General features: G+C 36.1%; 3 protein-coding genes across 3 annotated transcripts; 1 reads left to right on the top strand and 2 right to left on the bottom strand.

Annotated features, from left to right (window-relative positions):
- Positions 1-509: 509 nt before the first annotated feature.
- LOC130429855 (uncharacterized) lies at positions 510-2147 on the bottom strand. Its single transcript, XM_056758680.1, has 4 exons — positions 2061-2147; positions 1427-1747; positions 917-1201; positions 510-667 (listed from the first exon to the last, which is right to left on the bottom strand). Exons 1-4 carry the CDS (start codon positions 2104-2106, stop codon positions 510-512), a joined length of 810 nt encoding a protein of 269 aa, XP_056614658.1. The 5' UTR covers positions 2107-2147.
- Positions 2148-5460: 3313 nt separating this feature from the next.
- LOC130429560 (uncharacterized) lies at positions 5461-13262 on the top strand. The gene is made up of 6 exons (XM_056758200.1): positions 5461-5757; positions 7540-7872; positions 8497-8835; positions 9097-9201; positions 9705-10016; positions 11620-13262. The coding sequence occupies exons 1-6, from the start codon at positions 5715-5717 to the stop codon at positions 11673-11675; spliced, it is 1188 nt and encodes a 395-aa protein (XP_056614178.1). The 5' UTR covers positions 5461-5714; the 3' UTR covers positions 11676-13262.
- LOC130429854 (elastase-1-like) lies at positions 11911-19727 on the bottom strand. The gene is made up of 8 exons (XM_056758679.1): positions 19688-19727; positions 19459-19547; positions 17470-17570; positions 16580-16705; positions 15832-15968; positions 15611-15753; positions 13929-14081; positions 11911-12006 (listed from the first exon to the last, which is right to left on the bottom strand). Exons 1-8 carry the CDS (start codon positions 19725-19727, stop codon positions 11911-11913), a joined length of 885 nt encoding a protein of 294 aa, XP_056614657.1.
- Positions 19728-20163: the final 436 nt, after the last annotated feature.

Raw genomic sequence — 20163 nt, 5'->3', positions numbered from 1 at the left:
TATATGGAATAACAGTTTCATTAAAGCAATAAGCCCTGTGAACCTGTGGTTTGAGGTTCATGTAGAACAGACAGTTTAGGAAGGTTACACACAATACAGATTTCAGTCTGACATGCAACATGTGGTCAAAAGAACAGATATCTTTAAATAATGGCGATATTTTTATCCTATTAAGAATGTAAGCAAAAACTAAAGTAACACTGAATAATCACATCAGTGTAAATAATATGTGCTGGTTCATTGAAAAGAAGCAAATATTGTAACAAAATTTAAAGAATGTTTTATTTTAGTTTACACAGTTGCAGGTTAAGATTAATATAACATTTCCTTAAATACAGTTGACTTAATGTTTTTAATAAGAGACTTTGAGAAAGGAATAAGAGTTGTAAATAGAAAAACCTTCAACTTAAATGAAAGAGAAGAAAGCACTTTTATTTCAGTTCCTTTCTTCATATTTGAAATGATTTTTCAGATTCAAAAGACTGAGACTCTAAACTAGCTAAATAGATTCATCTGTCATATAACTGAGTGTCTGATCTCCTCTTCTGTTCATCTCCTCTGGATCTGACGTCAAAAACCATTACAGCAACAACAGCCATGCCCACCAGACCAGAGACGACCAATCGGATCACAGCTTCAGTAAAGCCACACTTGCAGATGTTGGAACCTGCAACAATAACACTGAAATTACAATTCCTCACAATTTTTTACGTAAAATGTGTTAGTTGTTCTGTGATCACTCAACAAACTTATGGTAGATGTAAATAAGATTCATATTCTTTGCAAGTTTAATATAATATCTAACAAATGTGAAGAGGTGTAATATATGTGACTAGCTTCAGAAAACAATTAAAAAATGTTTGAAATGTTTCTAAATAAGCTCAGTAAATAAACACAAACATCACATGTGACTCACCTGAACACTTGTGACAGACATGATTGATGTTGAGATGTTGTGTGAGGTTTGTGATGGGATTGTTGATGACACATCTGTATGTGTTGTTGTCTTGATATTCCACCTCCAGAGGTAGAGAGAGTCTGATGTTGAGATCAGACACACTGATGCTGGACAATAAACTCTTTCCTTTGAACCAGGAGAGACCCACATGTGACACATTCATCACTGAACACAACACAGAACAATTTGATGATGAAGAACATTGAGAAGAGTCTCTGGAGATGAAAGGAACAGGCAGACGAGCTGAAAACATAAAATACACAAGTAGTATACTTATATTTGAAATGGAACTCATGCATTTAGATAAAGTAATTTCTTAAGAATGCATGAAAGAACGGGTAAAAATGAATCTGTTTGTCATTACAATGTTAAAATCATTGGTTATTCAATAATATTGTGAATGATAATGATAACTAAATTTAACTCATATATATACTCTATATAAAAGAGGATAAATTCAGTACTCACTATATACAGTAGTGTTGAATATCTTGAGCAGCTCATATTGTTTGTCGGTGTTTATTTGATAAAGTCCAGAGTGTGTAAATGTGATGTTTGTGATGGTGAGAGATCCAGTTTGATCCAGCTTCAGTCTGTTGTTAAATCTCCCATCAGTGAAATACTTATTTAAGTTTATTGCATTATTGTCTCTCTTGATTTCAGCTATGCGAGATTTATTAGGTCCAAACTTCCACAAGATTCCTTCTTTCCTCTGTTGTTCAGTGATATTCATGTAGAGAGTAACAGACTCTCCTTCAGTCACTGACACAGACTCCAAACCAAACACCACTGAAAATAAAACAAGAAGAATTATAAGTCTGTTCATTATGTGGTCGTCTTGCAGGCAGATATTTATATCGTTTCTATTATTTAACATGATGCAAACTTTTCTCTGCTCTAACAGTAACAGTATAGAGAATACATGACTGGAGTTGGAGAAATATCATTTTTATGATATTTAAAAATCTTTCAACACAAAACCAAGATGATGTGATGAATAAACAGATGAATAAACAGATCCACTGATATATCTCACAGTTTCAGTCTCATATTGACTGATTTGAAAAACACCAGTAAAGTTAGAAAAACACACATCACTTACCCATCAGATTCCATGAGCACCAACAGAGTAAAATCACATGAAACATCTTCTCCGGCAGTTTCAAATAACTGTCAATAATTTACATTAAAACACAACACCACGGATAATCTGGTCCTGACACCAACAACTCTAAAGAGGATTCATGATCATCATAAAACATGAGCAACACAAAACATGAGCCGAAGAGAGAAGTGCTGCTCTGTAGTGACGTGCTTTAGTGAAACTGCAGCTAAACACCACCAGTGAACACGCCTACATTCAGTGAAAGCCTATAATAGTGTGGATAAGAATAATAAATGCACAATGACTAGAGGAAAATATACTTTTTTAAAACCTGTACGTTTAATGTCCATTGGTCTCATATGAACACCAAGATGCTTAATATTCACATGAATTCTTCCTCATTTCCTTGCTTCTCCGTCCTCCAGCCTGCGTTCAGTAATCTTGAAGAACATCTTTATTCTTTAATAGTACGGCAAGGAACAAAGCGTATGACGACACATATTAATCCCTTTGCCCCTTCACATCATTACATATTGACATCATATTCAGAGATAAAAATTGTACATTTTGTATTCATAATATACATTATTATAACATAAATCTGACAAAAACCATATACATTCAAGAGCATTTTAAACATCTTCATGCCTTATAAATATAGTAGGGCTAGGACTCTTAAATTTATTAAGGTGTTTAACTTTGTAATGGTTTTATATTATATTATTGTAATTGTCCATTTCCCCCGCTTCGATTCCTCCCAAGCCCATGTTTACAGTAAGAGTTTATACCATTGATGTTTTGAATTCATTTAGTAATTTTATTTTTCCTCTTGGCCACCCCGCTGGTCACAACACAACATCAGACTGTTGGGCACACACACACAAGAGCGCCACCTGCTGTCTACATCAAACCTGTTTCAACTGGAACCATGCAACCATGAGACCACCAGTTTCAGTGGAAATCCAGTCGAGAGCTGCTAGATTATGTGTTTTTTATGCGAAGTGATATCTCAAATGATGTGTAATTATTGTGTTGTACTAATTTTTTTGTTACGGGTTATTAAATAAAGCGCAAGCTAACTGCACATTCTGGAACAGCAAGAGCTGGTAATGTATGTTGTATTGTTATACCATAGGGGACCGGGGCACTGAGCTTGCATTAATGGAGCCAGTGGGGCTATAACAGCCTTAGCCAACGGGTTGGCGTCTATGGATGCGTTGATTTTGGTAATGTGTTGTAATGGTGTGCCATACGGAACCAGGGGCACTTTGTCATGATTCTGCCTCATCATGTCTTGTCTTTCTTGGCCTGGTGGCAGGATCATGACAGAGCCTCATGTTGTGTGGAGAGAAACATATTATTGTCTGTCACAACTTACTATGCGTTCTCTCCGGTCTCGTCCATAGCCCCGCCCCTCTCTTTCCCTCTTTAGCTTTCCATCATTGTTGATTCCATGCACCTGCCCTCTGTTAACTATCCTTTGTTAGTCTCCCTGTTTAATGCCCTCGTGTTTGCTGTCTTGTGCTGGTTCTTTTTGTGTTACTCATTGTTTCACACGTTAGTAAGTGCCACGTTTATTGCTTTTGCCTGGTCTTGTGTGTATTTAGTGTTAGTCCTGTCTAAGTTTTATGTAGTTTAGTTAGTTACCCTGCTCGTCTGTTTTATCCCCCTTGTGGGAGGTTTTGGTTTATGTTTTGATAGTCTTGTTCTCGTCTGTTTCCCCATCGTGGGTGTTTTACTTTGTATTTGCAGTAGTAAAGTCTTTTGTTTCCCGTCCAGCGCTGTCTTCACCTGGATCCTCATTGCAAACCATTAAACACTTAGCGCGCATTAACGGTTTGAATGTTTGTGGCCTAATGGTTAGAGAGTCTGACTTGTGACCAAAAGGTTACCGGTCTGATTCTCAGGGCTGGCGGGTAATGACTATGGTGCATTTGAACTGCAGTGATAACACATAAAAGGATTCAAAAACAGCTGAAGATGTTTTTGTTTCAGTCTGAAGAAGTTTATTGTAATGTGTCTCATTTAAGAGGCAGAAGAGAATTGTGGCGTTGATATGAATTGTTTTCAGATGGTTTGTTTTATATGTACATCTCAATAGATTCCCAGGAATGCTTATTGTGCGATCTTAAAATCTTACTAAAAATATAAAGATTTATACACCCAATGTTTACATGTTCACAGCAACTGTGAGTTTACATTGATGGCTGTCATTTCTTTCTCCTCACTGGCTGCAGAAGCACATTTATGGCACAAAATTCTCAATTTTTTTCTTTCTCAAAAGGGATTCTGTAAAAGCATAACTTACTTATTAAAATAATGTGTTACGTAATTACATTATTAATTTAAAGCAGGATAATGTCATTTAAATTATTTAAATTAGCATAACTTTATTTAAAAGCTGTTGAATGAAGCTTCTCATTTGGTCCAGCAGGTGGCGGAAGTAGTGATGGAGAAACGAAGCTTTGAATCAATGGACTCTTTATAGCGTGCTGGCGCCACCTACTGCTGAACAAGTAGATTATACAAAACCACACTAAAACCTCATATGTGTCCTTTGGTCTAGATCAGTGGTTCTCAATTTCTTTTGGCTTTAAGTACCCCTTTTTATGATTTTTTCAAGCTGATTACCCCTTGACCAGATAACATCATTTTTGTTTAAAATACAGTGAAATGAGAGTCAAACAGGTATTATATCTAAATGTATTAATGCATTTATGTTTATGCATCTTGGTGTAGTCCTAATTTCATATAAAATACTATAATCATAATTTATTGATTTTCATTATTTCTCCCTAAATATCAGTTTCTCTAACGTACCCCCTGCAGTACCCCTGGAGGTACATGTACTCCTATTTGAGAACCACTGGTCTAGATAAGAATAAAATAGAAATGACAATGGTGTATACTTTGTGCATTTTGTAAATATGTGTCGTTTTGAGGGCTTAACAATTATTAAATAACATCAAAATGTATTCTTTACTCAAAATGTCCAGAAGATGCAGTGTGAAGCACACACATTGTATGTTGAACATCATCTCTATCACATATCAAATGAATAAGGTGATGTTATGATAACACATCATATACGTCAAACACTCACTCTGCTTATCTTACAGTTTTTTATGTAGCCTATCTAAAAGCCAAATTATTGTTTTGCCAATAATCCGCATTGTTTGTGTTTACAGTACAATTTGTTGATTTCATGCCCGGAAATTAATTAGGATGATAACTGACCATCGATGACTACAAAAACTATTTGATGTTTTATAAATCTACACACTAAAATGAACCACATATTAAGGAAACCAGGTATCCGCATCTTGTTGAGATCGTTTGCTGAAAGCACGTGACTTTAAACTCCGAAGCTGTCACATAAGAGTAGAAGGTTTTGATTCGTAAGCTGCCATTACTAGGCGGAAGTGAAGCTGACTTTTGGGTTGACACGTAAAGTTACTGTTTCTTTCTATCGGACATAAATAATCAAGGACATAATTGCGGAATAGTGCAGTCAGTGACTATGACTGTTTACGTAAGTTTGTTAGTTTGCTCGACGACATCATGGATTGAGTGCAGCACACAGACAACACACCGAGATTTAGATTATATCTAAACATTTCTTTTGAATTTGTTAATGGAAACAACAGCAGAATGAAGATCACTTTTAAAAGCATGTTTTTATTACTGATGTGCGGTAAGTGTATCATTTTCATTTCACTTTCACATTTGCATTCAGGTGTTGAATTTCGACACCCATGAGATTTTGACTACCTTACTTCTGATTGGTTCATTCACACACTAGGCTGCTTTGTGATTGGTCTCAGTGTCTAAAGCCCGCCCTCTTACTGACCTATTGGGGATAACGGAGAAGTCAAAATAATAGACAAAAACGTATGCATCTGCATTCGCAATAATGCCTAAAGAGAATTAAAGTCATTGCACTGCTAAAAATAATTTTTTTATTAAGAGACGAAAAATACACTTTGAACTTTGCCTAAATACATGCAGAAATATGACTGTTACTTTGCTAAAAAGTTTGTCTTCTTTGCAGTATTTGAGGTCTGACAAAATACAGAGCATCTTTTCTGTTATGTTGACCTGTTACTCCAGTTTTCGTTTTCTGAAAATAGAAACAATATTTTTTTTGAAATTTGGGAGAAATATATTAGTTCACAAAATAAAACAAAGTTATCACTTTACCTAAACACACCATATAAACGGTAAATTCAGAAAACAGAAAGTGGTCTCTGATAGGGGCCCCAGATTGTTTTAACATAGGATCATCTGCAAAAGTATAACAACATTAGTGTTGATTCACTGTATTTATGTGCACATCACAAAGGAAAGTCTCACTTCAGGCCTACACCATGACAAAGGCCAACACTGTATTGATTAAAGTTTGCACATACGTTGAGGACAGTCAAAGTTTATTATTAGAATTTAGATGTTCATTTAACAAACCACCTTTCAGTGAATAAATGACATTTGATGAAACAGTTAGCACGATAAGGTAGTGTTTGGAAGCTCAAAAGAACGAGTGCTTCCATGATGCATTTAATATAACTAAGAATGTGTCATATTGCGATAGTGTATCATGAGTCGCAAGAACATATTAAAAGTCACATGATTATACTCATATTATTTGTGAAATGAAACGTTTTAAATATTCAAAAAGATAGCCTTTGGCAAGATCTGCCCCACCTTTACAACGCCACAGACAAGGACATTGATATTATATAACTAAATGTGTTGAGAATCATTGGATTTGTATTAGGATTTTGCTCCAATATGCACAGAAGCACACTTTTCAGAAATACAGACAAAAGTCCTATCGATGCAATACTGTATTGCACATTTCAGAGGGGTAAGGCCTCCCAAAACATACTTGCTAATGTTTACAGCACTAGATTTCACACACACAGAAAATATGGAAATATTGGATGTAAACATAACTATGTTTTTTCATTCTGGTCCATAATCACGTGTTTCCTTTGAAATGAATGTTATTTTTACAAACTAAGACAAATACAAAAAGTAAAACAAACATATAGGCAATGTTTCAAAGCCTTTTGTCGATCAAAAATTTGAATTGTCATACACATGATGTACTTTTGTAAAATTCTACACTCCAAACAAAAAGTAGTTGCCAAAAAGAAATCTTTCTGAATATTTTTTTTACTTTGTTATCTTTGCTGGTATAGCCTCGAGAAAAACAGATTATAAGTATAATTATTATGTATAAAAAAAGATGTATCATTATATACGTTTCCAGCAGATAATATTTCCTAGGGTTGAGCTTTTTAATTAATTGTTATTTAAAACTGTTCATCATACGAGTATTGCAATGAAACACTTTTATTTTTAGAGCTTTATTATCTACCACTGTTGTCAGAAATGCAGATAATCCGCTATTTGTAAGTGAAATATAAAAGTGTAGCAGGTATAATTTGGGATTTTCTGTGTTTGTGTTCTTCAGGTTTGTTTGATGCGGTGACCGGTGAAGTGAAGACTTTTCCAGTGATGGAGGGAGATTCTGTCACTCTACACACTGATCTCACTGATATAAAGACGGTTGACAGGATAGTCTGGACGTTTGCTGATGAAGCCTCTACTGATCTTCTGGTTGAAATGAGAAAAAATAATATCTCATATGTTGAGGGGAGATTCAGAGACAAATTGCACATATCAGACCCTAAGGTTGGAGATCTCACCGTAAAGAACATGAGAATCAAACACTCTGGAATCTATAAGGCAAATATCGTCCGCACTACTGGAACAACATACAAGACATTCAGAGTCCTTGTTAGTGGTGAGCAAACACATTAAGTCTGAACATGCAGGTGTGGGGGGTGTATGGCACTGGAAAAGTTTTGATCAGAGCTCCTGGCAAGGCCCCTTCAGTCTCTATGAGTGTATAGAGTGTATTAATATACATACATTGACATGGCACAAATGACATAAGCTGCGTCCCACATCGCACAATTATTCACATTTCTACGCCATTTTGTAGTAGTGTGAGTAGTGCGTTGACATTAAAAATCCTCAAAAAAGAAGTCCACTTTAAGTACCAGGATGATGAACTTTTTCGACCGAAAATATGAAGTGTGGAACTGTGGACACTCCGCGCACTCAACGGTCACAGTTTCGCTTATGTAGCGCAAGGGAGGCGTAAAACACTTCAATCTGATTATGACTAAAGTAATGCTGGGCAAAATAGAGGAAAACTACGTTAAATTTACAATGCACAAATAGATTTTTCTTCACCCAAATTGTGTACAGTACTGAGGGGGTCTAAAGTTCCAGATGTAGTTTTTCTAGTCAGTATTGTTTGATAAAAATCACCACGATAGATGGCGACAGGCATTTGTTCGAGCAACTTTAGATTACAGTGCAACTAACACTGTTTGATATGTTTGTCTTTGAAACTTTGTAGAATCTCCTCGTGTTCTGGATGCTGGCACATGTGAAATGAAGTCGGTGTTGAAAGTGGGCAATTCAGTCACTCTACACACCGATGTTCAAACACACGGAGATGATCTGATAGTGTGGAGGTTTGGAGATGAGGGTGTTCTTCTAGCTAAATATGATAAAGAAGACAATAAGAGCTCAATATATGATGATGAGAGACTGAGTGGCAGACTTAAGTTGGATGATCAGACTGGATCTCTCACCATCAGTAACTTCAGATTCTCGGACTATGGACTATATAAACTGAAGATCAGCAGTAACAGCAAAAATACATTGTTCAAGACATTCAGTGTATATGTCAGCGGTGAGTATCCCTATTCTCCTATAGTAACAGCTGTGTTAATGATTTAGATGCGCAATCACATATTCTGGTTGGGCAGATATATACTTATAGTTTCATTGCATGCATAATTGTAAGTTTTTTCTGTGATAAAATTGACATATCATTATTTAATAGATAAGTATTAATTAAGTATTCAATAATAAGTATTTCATTTTGTATTATTTTAATTGTTGTATTTAATATTAGCTTCACTGTCTCTCTATCTTTACATTATCATTACAGGTTCATCTTCAGAGGATTCAGATACTTTGGCTATATCAATTATTACTCTTCTGTTTGTTGCTGCTGCTGCTTTAATAATTTACTGTTGCCGAAGGTACTCAATAGGTAAGTTTTGACTGATACCGTTACAGAAAAACATTTTTCCGCCATATCAATTACATGAATTTAATCACATTTGTCATTATCATTTTTACTCAAATAAAAACATCTGAGGGACCCCCCTAAGTCTATTTTTTACTTCTTATGGGGTCCCTAATGCCTTTTGGGTGGTCCTGGATCCCCCCAGCCCCCCTTAAATTCGAGAACAGGGCAAGACTCACTGGGTGCATGACATTTCAAATGATACCAAATCATGAGTAGTTGTTATTTAAAGTTAGATTCCGTATATTTGGTATAATGTGTATAATTGAGTTTGGCTTGAGATCTCAATGCTTTTACAACATTTTCACCAGCAGGTAGCACCGACACGTAGTGTTTCGAACGCTTTTTAAACCTGAATCATTTTGTTAAGTAATTGGTTCAAAGCTTCGAAAAGCACATTCACTTGAGCTGATGATATGGTTTTTCTGTGTTTTTCTTCTGTGTGCTGCTGCTGTTACTGAATGAAGCAAAGGACATGTTTCCACATTTGAGAGATCCTGTTACTTTATGCACTGGTGTCACTGACATACAGGCCGATGATGAGATCCTGTGGAGATTTGGACCTGAAGACAATCGTATAGTTCGAATCACTGGAGGGATCAATGAGCCTTCATATCATTACTTCCCTAATGGAAGATTCAGAGAAAGACTGGAGATGAACAACAAGACTGGAGATCTCACCATCAGAAGCACCACAACTGAACACAATGGAGTTTATCAAGTAGAGATTTACCGCAGCGGAAAGACCACATACAAGGAATTTAGGGTTACAACATCTGGTGAGTATTTGTGTATTAATTTCAATGATTCAAGTATTGATTTTAAATCTCAGTGTTTATGAAGTTGTGTTGAAGAAGTTGTTCACAATTATCTTTGTTTCACATACACCGTGCTCTGTCATATTTTTCTCTCATTATACACACAATCATCAGGATAAGTTTTGACGAAATAAAAATGTGATCTTTGCAGTTGTTTAAAAACGCTGTGACGGTTTCACAGACAAGGCTTAAAGGGATACTTCACCCAAAAATGAAAATTCTGTCATCATTCACTCACCTTTGAGTTGTTCCACATCTGTATAAATGTCTTTGTTCTGATGAACATGAAAGAAAATATTTTGAAGAATGTAGCACAGCAAACAGTTCTGGGGACTTTAGACTTCCATTGTATTTTTTCCTACTATGGTAGTCAATGGGAGGCAAACCTGTCTGGTTATGAGCATTCTTCCAAATATATTTCTTCAATTATATAAGCCTTGTCTCTGAAACTGGGCCTAAAAGTGACACAGTGCTGTCAGAATCTGTTCACTTGTACATAGGCATGGGCCGAATACCGGTTTCAAGTTATATCGAGGTTTAAAAAAGTTTCAAAACAACAAGAAAAATCTGTAATACCGTTTCTAAGGTATAAGGTGTATTTACAGAAAAAAAATAAAAAATTATTACACGTTGAACGAATATTGTAATTTTTTGGCTTTATTTTTACCTTACACCCTTTTATATGTTGGTTCAAAATGAAATGTATTTTATCGAGTTGAAAATGAGTTTTTTTAATAGTCAGACAATTGGACATAACACATTGTAATGTTGTAATACCAATACCGTTATACCGCCAAACCGTGGCATTTTTTTATTAAGGTTATTATATCGTGAAAAGTTCATACCGGCCCATGCACACACACTCACGTTACGTCTCAATGTCTCTATTACATTTCATGATCTCCCAGACTTGAGATGTGTCTTTTTTGCTTTAATAAATAGATTTTTTAATGTATGAGATCACATGATGTCAGTGTTACTGACAGTATAATATTACTGTAGTCTGATTCATGTTTTCTGTTTGCTTTCATGTGCGGTTGTTAGTTTAGTAGTTAAATGTTGTTACAGATCATTAGAAACGGTTCAATGGTGTTCATTCACAGCTTCTTAGTCTCAGTGGATCAAACATAATGATTTATGGAATAAGAGTTCTACTGTGCGATAGTTTAAGCACCTCAGACGAATAACATGTTTGGGTTATATTCTTAAGCACAGAAACAGATATTAGAAACACACAACCACGACTTAAGTGTCTGCTCATTTTTTCATATTTATTTATTTATTTTCTTAACTTGACCAATGTGGAATTGTAAATGCAACAGGTGAAAATCATTTGGGTTATTGATGACCATTTGTTTAAATATTTAAGATGACTTATACGTTAGTTAGTCTAGTCAGTTTTTATAAATAAAAGCCTTGTCTTGACGCAACAACCTTTGCTCTCTGACATGAAGATATGACTGAAGATATGTGACGTGACACATGCATGAAAAATTTCTACATGTTTGATTTGGCAGCTAATCATGATCTTCTCTCTTTTCATTTCATCTGTGATATCTGACAGACGCCGCAAGAAGCAGAGGAAATGAAGCAGCAAATGTTAACATGCCAGCTGAATAGATGCTCAACATCACAAGTGTGCAACATCTGTTACGTCATCCACATCTACAGTAACAAAACTTTTGTACTGTTTACATGAGAATAAACTCTATGTGTGCTGTTCAGCACCAGTGAGAAAAGCTTATAAAGCTTAAGTTACAATGTTTCGTTTATAAAAAGGGAAACAAACTTTCATTTATTTGCCGTTCACACTGATCAATGATCAGAATGTGTTTATCTTTATATTTTATACCAGTTACTCACTGCAAAGCATATTATCAGTTTGACTCTCATTGTTGATGGGATATGGGATGATCATCACATCACACAGAGCTTCGTGTTCAAGGCTGAACTTCTCACAACCGCAGAGGAATGTAAATTTCACTAAAAAACCCTTTCAAGAGACTTTGGCATTAGTGTACTCTGTCTGCTTATGAGTTTTTGTTGCCTCTGTTATTGCATAGCTTAATATCAATCTTTTCAAAATTTTGTTTTAAGTAGACACCTTATTTGAAACACAGAGCATTGTGCCATTCATCAGTCACCTATATTATATTTTCTATTCTCTGCACTTTACCGTTCAACCCCATTATCCTGACATATTTCAAGTCTATTGTTCATCGTTGTCCTACTTCTTACAAAACCACTCGATTTCTTCTGGTATATATAAAGTCCCTCCTTTAGAGGCGTTCTGATTGGTAAAGCTGACGAGGTCTTTCTTGTTTAGCTTCCGCTTCTCAGGCTGTTGTGATTGGTCAGTGCTAAAAACAAGCAGATTGACCAGGCACAAAAACAAGCAGGACTTCAATGAGCGTTTCATTTAAGTGTTTAAGAGGTAAGCGCACACACTCTACAGTGTTTTACACAGAACAGCTTTCACAGCCGATGTTAAAGTCATGAAATCTTTTATTTGACTGTTGGTTATCTTACAATGCGTGTAGCTGAACTCTTATTACCAGCTGTAAGACTGTGATGAAAGTGAAAGTAGTTTAGCGCGCATCTCAGTCAAATGTTTATGATCTCTGATATCCAAACACTACTCCAGCGTCTCTTCCACTTTCTAAGGAAGGCCCACCCCCTTTTTAAAGTATTCCTCTGGGCAGAGGTTATAAAAAGCACTCAGAATAGTGACATCATATACCCGGGAAGTAGAGGTCTGTAGTCCGATTCCAGCCGTTTCTGTAGTCCTTGAAAAACGATTTCTGTTAAAGACAATATCTCGCCTTGCACTGAACTTTGAGCCTTATCATTTCACAGGTATTATTAATGCTCTTACAACAACATTACATACTAACTAAAGGTTGAAAAATGGGATTGCGGGAAACGTGCTCTTTAAGAGTATTTTAGTGTTTCTTTTACATTATTATTTGCTACAATAGGAAATTACACTTAAACATTTTTGTTACTTGTTACTCTCATAAATCTGCTCCCTGATCAGATCTGAATGTAAAATAGGAAATGTGAATTCACTCTCAGTACAGATATAAAAAGCGTCATTAAGTCTTTAAATAACATGACTTCTTGCACTTATTATAAAAAAGGTTTCAGCACTGATGTTCACCTTTTATACAATGTCATTATTAATAAATGAAGAAAATGGGAAATTAATTTTGTGGTTCTTTGTGTCGCTGATACATGTGAATAAAGTTTGAGGAGCAGAATGCCCTTTTCAAAAAATCCCAAAGGATTCCTATAAGGAATTTGTACTGAATTTTTATCGTATCCATTCCTCTAGGACTCTTGTAGGAAAATTGTACTGGATTACAGTTTCCACACCGAAACAGAGCACTCAACAAACACTCAATCTAAAGGAAGTCGGAATCTGTTCACGAAGGAATTGTTTTGTTATTTCTATTATTTAGGTCAATTGTAATGATGCAATATGATGAGTAAAAAAGAATGTGAAAACATCTGTTCCCTATTAAATAGAATGAGATGAGATCCAAAATGAAACTTTAAAAATGTTAACTTAATGAGAACAATCACACAATATATAAAATGATTAAAAACCAGCTGAAGATAAATTGTTGTTTGCTGATGTAAAGTTTATTGTGTTTTAAGTGATTACAGAAGAGAATTGTGTGTAAAGTGGAGGGTGTTCGTCTTTGACTTCATCTCTCAGGAAACATTATGACCACACCACAAATGACTTAATAACTTACAGTTTTACTGTCAGCACACCATATTACAAAATAAAGTTGATTAAAACACATGTAAATTGTGTTTATGCGGACAGGTTATGATTATAGTTAGATGATGATGTAATGGAAACACACTTACATCCTGAATCCAGCTGATGTAAGCAGACACACGAGTGAATACTGTTGGCTTCCAGATGGTGTTACAGCCCGAAGAAACGAAGCTGGTCACACCGTGAACTGAATAATTTCCACCGACCAGACAGTTCAGAGGACCACCGGAGTCACCCTGAGAAACACAAGAAACATCAACATAAGAAAAACACTTCAAACTTTCATTCTACATTATTAGTTGAACGTAAAAAAAATGTAGAAGGAACGTTTCCATAACGTTATAGGAATGTTAGCAAAACGTCTATACAAATTTTGTTTGTTGAATTGTGTAAATGATACATGTTTAATATTTGATTGAACTATATCTTCAGACAGTGACGTGCACAGGAATTTTGAGGGGCAGTTGCTCTGACCTGAAAAAAGGGCACCCCCCCCAAAAAACTGAAAATAAACTCCCGGGCTATATGAAGGACTGAGAAATACTCTGATTAATTAATCAATTCGCCTACACAGTGTCATGTCATCTTAATCACAGTGCAAAGTCTCTGTCTCACCTGCTGGTTGGCTTTTTCGCAGCCAACCCTGCAGTGATGTGCTACGACGGCGTTTTAGTGTCACGTAAAAAAAAAAAAAGTTTTCGAGAATAAAGTCGAAATGTTACGAGATTAAAGTCGAAATGTTAGTAGAATAAACTAGTCTTAAAATGTATTTTGTTTACGTGAATGTTGTATTTTTAGAGTTTAAGTTGTGTTTAAGCACGTCATCTGAACCAGTGAGTTCGTTCGGAAGGCCTTGCAAACACCAGCAGTCATTTTTAAAACCTCTTTAGTTCACATTTGTAAATTTTTTATAAATCCTTAAGGATTGTGGCTTTTATAAGCTTTTTGCAACCAGATCTCGTAACCTTTCGACTTTAATCTTGTAACATTTCGACTTTATTCTCGAAATCTTTTTTTTTTTACGTGGTACTAAAACGCCGTCGTATAGATGTGCTGCTCTTTGCTGCCTCCCTGAATTTTCTCTCCCTCTCCTGAATCCGCCTCTTTTCAGTGGGCATCTTGGCTTCAAACAATTCCCAAAATAGTGATAGCATTTAGGCATTTAACCTTTTTGGATAAAATGATTAATGTGATGCATTACTTCCATCATTCATTCTTGCTAAAATGAAATGTGAGAAACTAACTATCAGCAAAAAAATAATAGTAGCCTACATCTGTCTTATTATTTAGGCTAAACGTGGCAAACTCAGCGTGGATTTATGAAGATTTTATATCATTTCACAAAGCTTGATGATGATGATCGTTCGTTTGTTACACATCACAAACTCACCTTTTCTGACAACGTTGAGTCGTCTCACAAGACAACCGCGACAATCTCCTTCTAGGACCGCTCATGCAGTCTCAGCTCAGGTGCCGGTCGCGTGCAGCGCTGCAGCCATGTAAACAGAGTTTGCACCTCCACTACTGACTTTCATTTTCGGTGACCGAATATGGAAGTGAATGAGGCTTTGCGTTGTTTTTTTTAACTAGGCCTACGTGAAATTCTGCATCCATTGTACGATTTATTTTTTTATTTTTTTCCACCTCGGAAGGGCAACGTGAGTCGAGAAGGGCATATGGGCAGTTCCCCGGGCAACCTGAGCAACCCCCTTGTGCACGTCCCTGACTTCAGATCCCCCTGACAGATGTGGTGTGATGTTCTTACGTTACATCCAGAGTCCTTTCCACCTCCAGCACAAACCATGGTGTTCTTCACTGTGCTTCCCCACCAGCCACTGCTAGAACACGTCTGAAAATTCACATTGGGCAGATAGGCCTGTTTCAGCACAGCAGAGAGGTCATCATCATCTAAAGACAAACAACATCATCTATCAGTACACTTTACGACACTAAATCATCATAATCTGTGTGTTTGTGATGACTGACTGGATGGTTTGCCCCAGCCGGTGATATAACACGGGTTGTTTTTGCGCATGATCTGCCATGATGGAGGCAGAGAAGCCAGCTTCACGTATGAGTTGAGGGTAACATCAGCGGACAGATGCAGAAGAGCGATGTCATATCTGAAACATAAACAGACACACGTGACACTTCACAGTCAGATGAGACACACGTGACTTTTGTACACAAAGATATCAATAACTAGATGCCGCATTCAAGCTCTCCAGGCACATAGACACATCTGCCATCTTGGAACGGATGCAACACTAATTCCCGAACAATTGGATACCCTTTCGTCGTTGTCATGTGTTGCCGTAGGAAATATAACGTTGGAGTTTAAACAACAACAAATATGTTTTCATAATCATACACAGTTAGTTTGCTCTTGAGTGTTATCACCGGCTTGGAAGGGTTGCCAGATCTATGAAACAAAAATCCTTCCTCCCGAGGCTAACGTCCCTAGTGCAAATAACCAAACTTAACAGTCATAAACAAAATCATCCTTAGATTGACAGCTATATGACAAAATTCTTCCCCTCCTAACCTGTGGATAAAACAAACCAGAGCAGCAGTTACACCCAATTCCACTGGAAAGCCACACACTTGGAAACACGGACCGGCCTTTCACCGTTCCAAACATGTCGGATGACGTACGTATAGCGGCCCATGTGACATCTAGTTTTGACAACTGTTTGTAAAGGTGTGATGTGGTGTTTGTTGTCATATTACACACCCAGCGGAAGGGTCGTTTCTGTTCCATTTGGGGTAGACGTAAACTTGACTGACGCTCTTGTACTGTTCACGACCCTCATTGGTGCTGAGGATGTGATCGCCCAGAACAACACGCCAGGTTCTCTGTCTGAACAGGAAACACGTGACATGTTTCATTACAAGCACACGTGCAATATGATGCTATACTCTCTGCCTGTGGGGCAACTTGCCACAGTGCAGTGGTCCAAGCAATTTTAAATAATACATTTCCTAGTTAAATTGACAAAATGTATCTGAAATCTCATTTGTTATATTCAATCAATAAAAAAACGGGGACAAAACATTTTTTTATGTTTTACTATTTTTCAGTTGCACCTATAACTATTAGTTTTTGTATGGACCAAACACACCACAACTGCTTTTAATAGATTACCAAAACACTATGGAAAATAGTAAATACTAACCCTTGTAAATGATCCAAACAGAATCGCATTAACACTACACAAATATAACAAATATGAAAATATTTGAGAAATTATACTGTAGTTACCATTTTTAACATTTCTAATTGTATTTAACATTTTCATTTTGTCATTACAACTAGTAATCAAACTCTTAAAATAACTTTTTATCTTTTTTGCTTTTGTGAATGGACCTGTATGCTTTTGTCAGTTTAATTGCTATTGCTTAGATAAATATTATAGTTTGTTTAAATCGCTGCATACTCTCACCAACGTATGTGTGGGAATAACTAGATGAGTGATGGAAACTGAAAATAGGGATGTCTGGTAACTTTAGTGAGTGTGTACTTGTACATCTTTCTTTACGAGGACGATAGATAGAAGATAGCTGTGCAAACATGCGTGTATATGTGTGTGTGTGTGTGTGTGTGAGGGAGAGAGTGTGTATTACGTGTCCACGCAGTGAGCAGCAGTCATCACCCATCTCTTTCTGATCAGAGTTCCGCCGCAGATGTGATTATAAGTTCCATCAGACAGAACCTTAAGAGAGATCTGAAAACACACACAAGAGTTTAGTAAAGTCAAAAGTGATGACAAAACTTCTGCTGAATGTTTACTACATTTAATGTTTTTAATTTACAATAATGCTCATCCCCACGACTACTTGTTGAGGATCTATATTGAAAGCACCCATTGGTGTTTAGTTCTCTAGGGAGAATGCGTAGCACTCATTGGCTGTGAGGAGTTGGCTTGAAATGGCGATTTCAAGATAAAAGAGCGCATTTAGTCATTTTGGGTTGACATCTTATAAAAAATGGAGTTCTGTGTTTTTTAACTTGTTTACTGTGCATCTTGTCGCATAGCAGCTTTGAGGCATCGTTCTTTTTTTGTTATGAGTGAGAAATGACAAGAAACCATTAACTTGATCTATTCTATTGGACGTGTGCATTAACATCTGCAATGCACGCTTTCTGCAGTACGTCTCAGAGACATTTGCTATCTGACGTCATATAGACATCTAGAAGATGTCTGTAAGATGTGTATGATTTAGAATGGATCTAAAACTGCTCTTTCTAAGATGTTTATCAAATGTTCTTATGCAACATATGTTTTCCAGATCTTTCGCAACTTTCTTTGAACTTTGATTGTTGCGACTTTGATTCTTCCGACTCGCTAACTAACTATAAAGAAGTGAAATTCCATCATTCCTCCCCGTCAAGATTAGTTTGAGTTTTCTGCCGAAGCCTTTTATTTCAAAGGAGGATACTGAAGTGCCTTATATATTCATTCATCACAACCAAAACAACAAAAACTCGTTCAGCGCTGCATTAAAATTGATGCAAAAAAGGATTCATCAGAAGTGTAAAGGGAACCTGAAAACCATTCTTAAGTAAAAGTACAGATACCTTTCAGCAAAAATTACTCCATTACAAGTTACAAGTGACCAATTCATAAAAAAACTTCTTCAATAAAAGTCTTTGAGTATCTGATTTGAACCGTACTTGAGTATTTTACTCATACTCAAGTTTTACTTTTACTCATTTACGTTATAAACGCCATAGGATCGATCCCAGGGATTGCATAGACTTATAAAATAAATAAAATAAATATTGTATAGTATAAGGCATTGTAAGACACTTTGGATAAAAAGCATCTCCCAAATGTATAAATGTAAATGTAGGCTCAAAGAAGCACTAGACCTCAACACCTAAGAGACATGTCATCGAAACACAAGAAATAGTGGATTCGTTAGGAGAGCGATCAAATTTACTTTCTTAAATCATAATAAGACTGAACACCTCAAAAAGATCTCTTCAGTATAATGGATAAATAAAATAATGTAAAGTAAGATTAAAAAGTCAAAGCCTTTGAGCACTGGACAAGCTGGCTGTGGCCTCATCGCCAGCTGTGGTCATGTCCTTATTTCACATATAAACCGTTTTCCATTGACATCTACCTGATAACGCACTTGTATTCACATAAAGAAGCCATGTTGACAAGTTAAGTAAGTAAGTGCAAATCCAAAAGATATAGTTCCTTCAATGTCCTGTAAATGGCAATATTACTTCTACTATAGCCATAATTAACTGTTACATATACTTGTTTCAAAACGTAGTCAAGTAGAGAGTGAAAGTTGCTACTATCTTTAATACTCAGTACAACTACAAAGTAACCAGAAAGATACTTAAGTGCAGTAACAAATTAAATTTACTCCAATACTTTACACCACTGAAATTAATGTCATGCTATTACTTTTAATATTGTTGGGTTCAGAGAATATGATCTACAATTGTACACTATTATTTAAAAAATGTAAAGTCTAATAAATTGCATGAAAGAGTTGCCTTTGCTGTGCATCATTTAGGTTCTGTGCTGCACCTCCTCTTGGTACAAGCGAGCAAAGAGTATTTTCATTTCTTTAAGGTAAGTTATGATGTACCTGCCAGGGCCACGCGTTGGGTTGAGACATCTCTCCTCCCACAACCCTTGTTCGAGGGATCTGCTCAATGTATTTGAGTTCAGCAAGAGCTGAACACCAAAACACACAACCAAATAACACACAGTCATGCAGTAAAAATTGTTATATTTGTATATTGCATTGCTAATGTCTTGACAAAATGATGAAACAATGTCTTTATTTTCTCAATAGAAAGTTAATGGAGTCTTACCCAGAGCGGCCAGAACACTCAACAAAATGAACCTCAACATGATTGCAGTGGATTCACTTAGTCCTGTGCTCTTTCATCGTCTTTATATATACACTATACCTTCTGATGTCTCATCCTCACAGGTGTGTGAACTCACACACATACAACAACTGTCAATCAAGTATACCACAACTCTCAATTAGGTCAAACCACAACTGTCAATCAAGTAACACCACAACTGTCGATCAGATCACATAACAAGAGTCAAGGCCGACACACATCAGATTAATATCACTTGTTTGAACAGTATGAGCTACCACTGAAAAAGATTTAAATTAGATTAGATTCCACTTTATTATTATTTAATTATGCAGATATGAAGCGCTAATAAAATGTAGTTAGCATTTGAACTCTTTCTTTGGAAGCATATGATCTGTGCTCTTGCTACTTTGGAAAATCTAGAAGTATTAACATATACTTTCTATTAAAATGTTGTT

This window comes from Triplophysa dalaica, chromosome 10 (genome assembly GCF_015846415.1).
Source record: "Triplophysa dalaica isolate WHDGS20190420 chromosome 10, ASM1584641v1, whole genome shotgun sequence".
Taxonomy (NCBI): Eukaryota; Metazoa; Chordata; class Actinopteri; order Cypriniformes; family Nemacheilidae; genus Triplophysa; species Triplophysa dalaica.
This window is presented reverse-complemented; position numbering and strand designations above follow the sequence as displayed.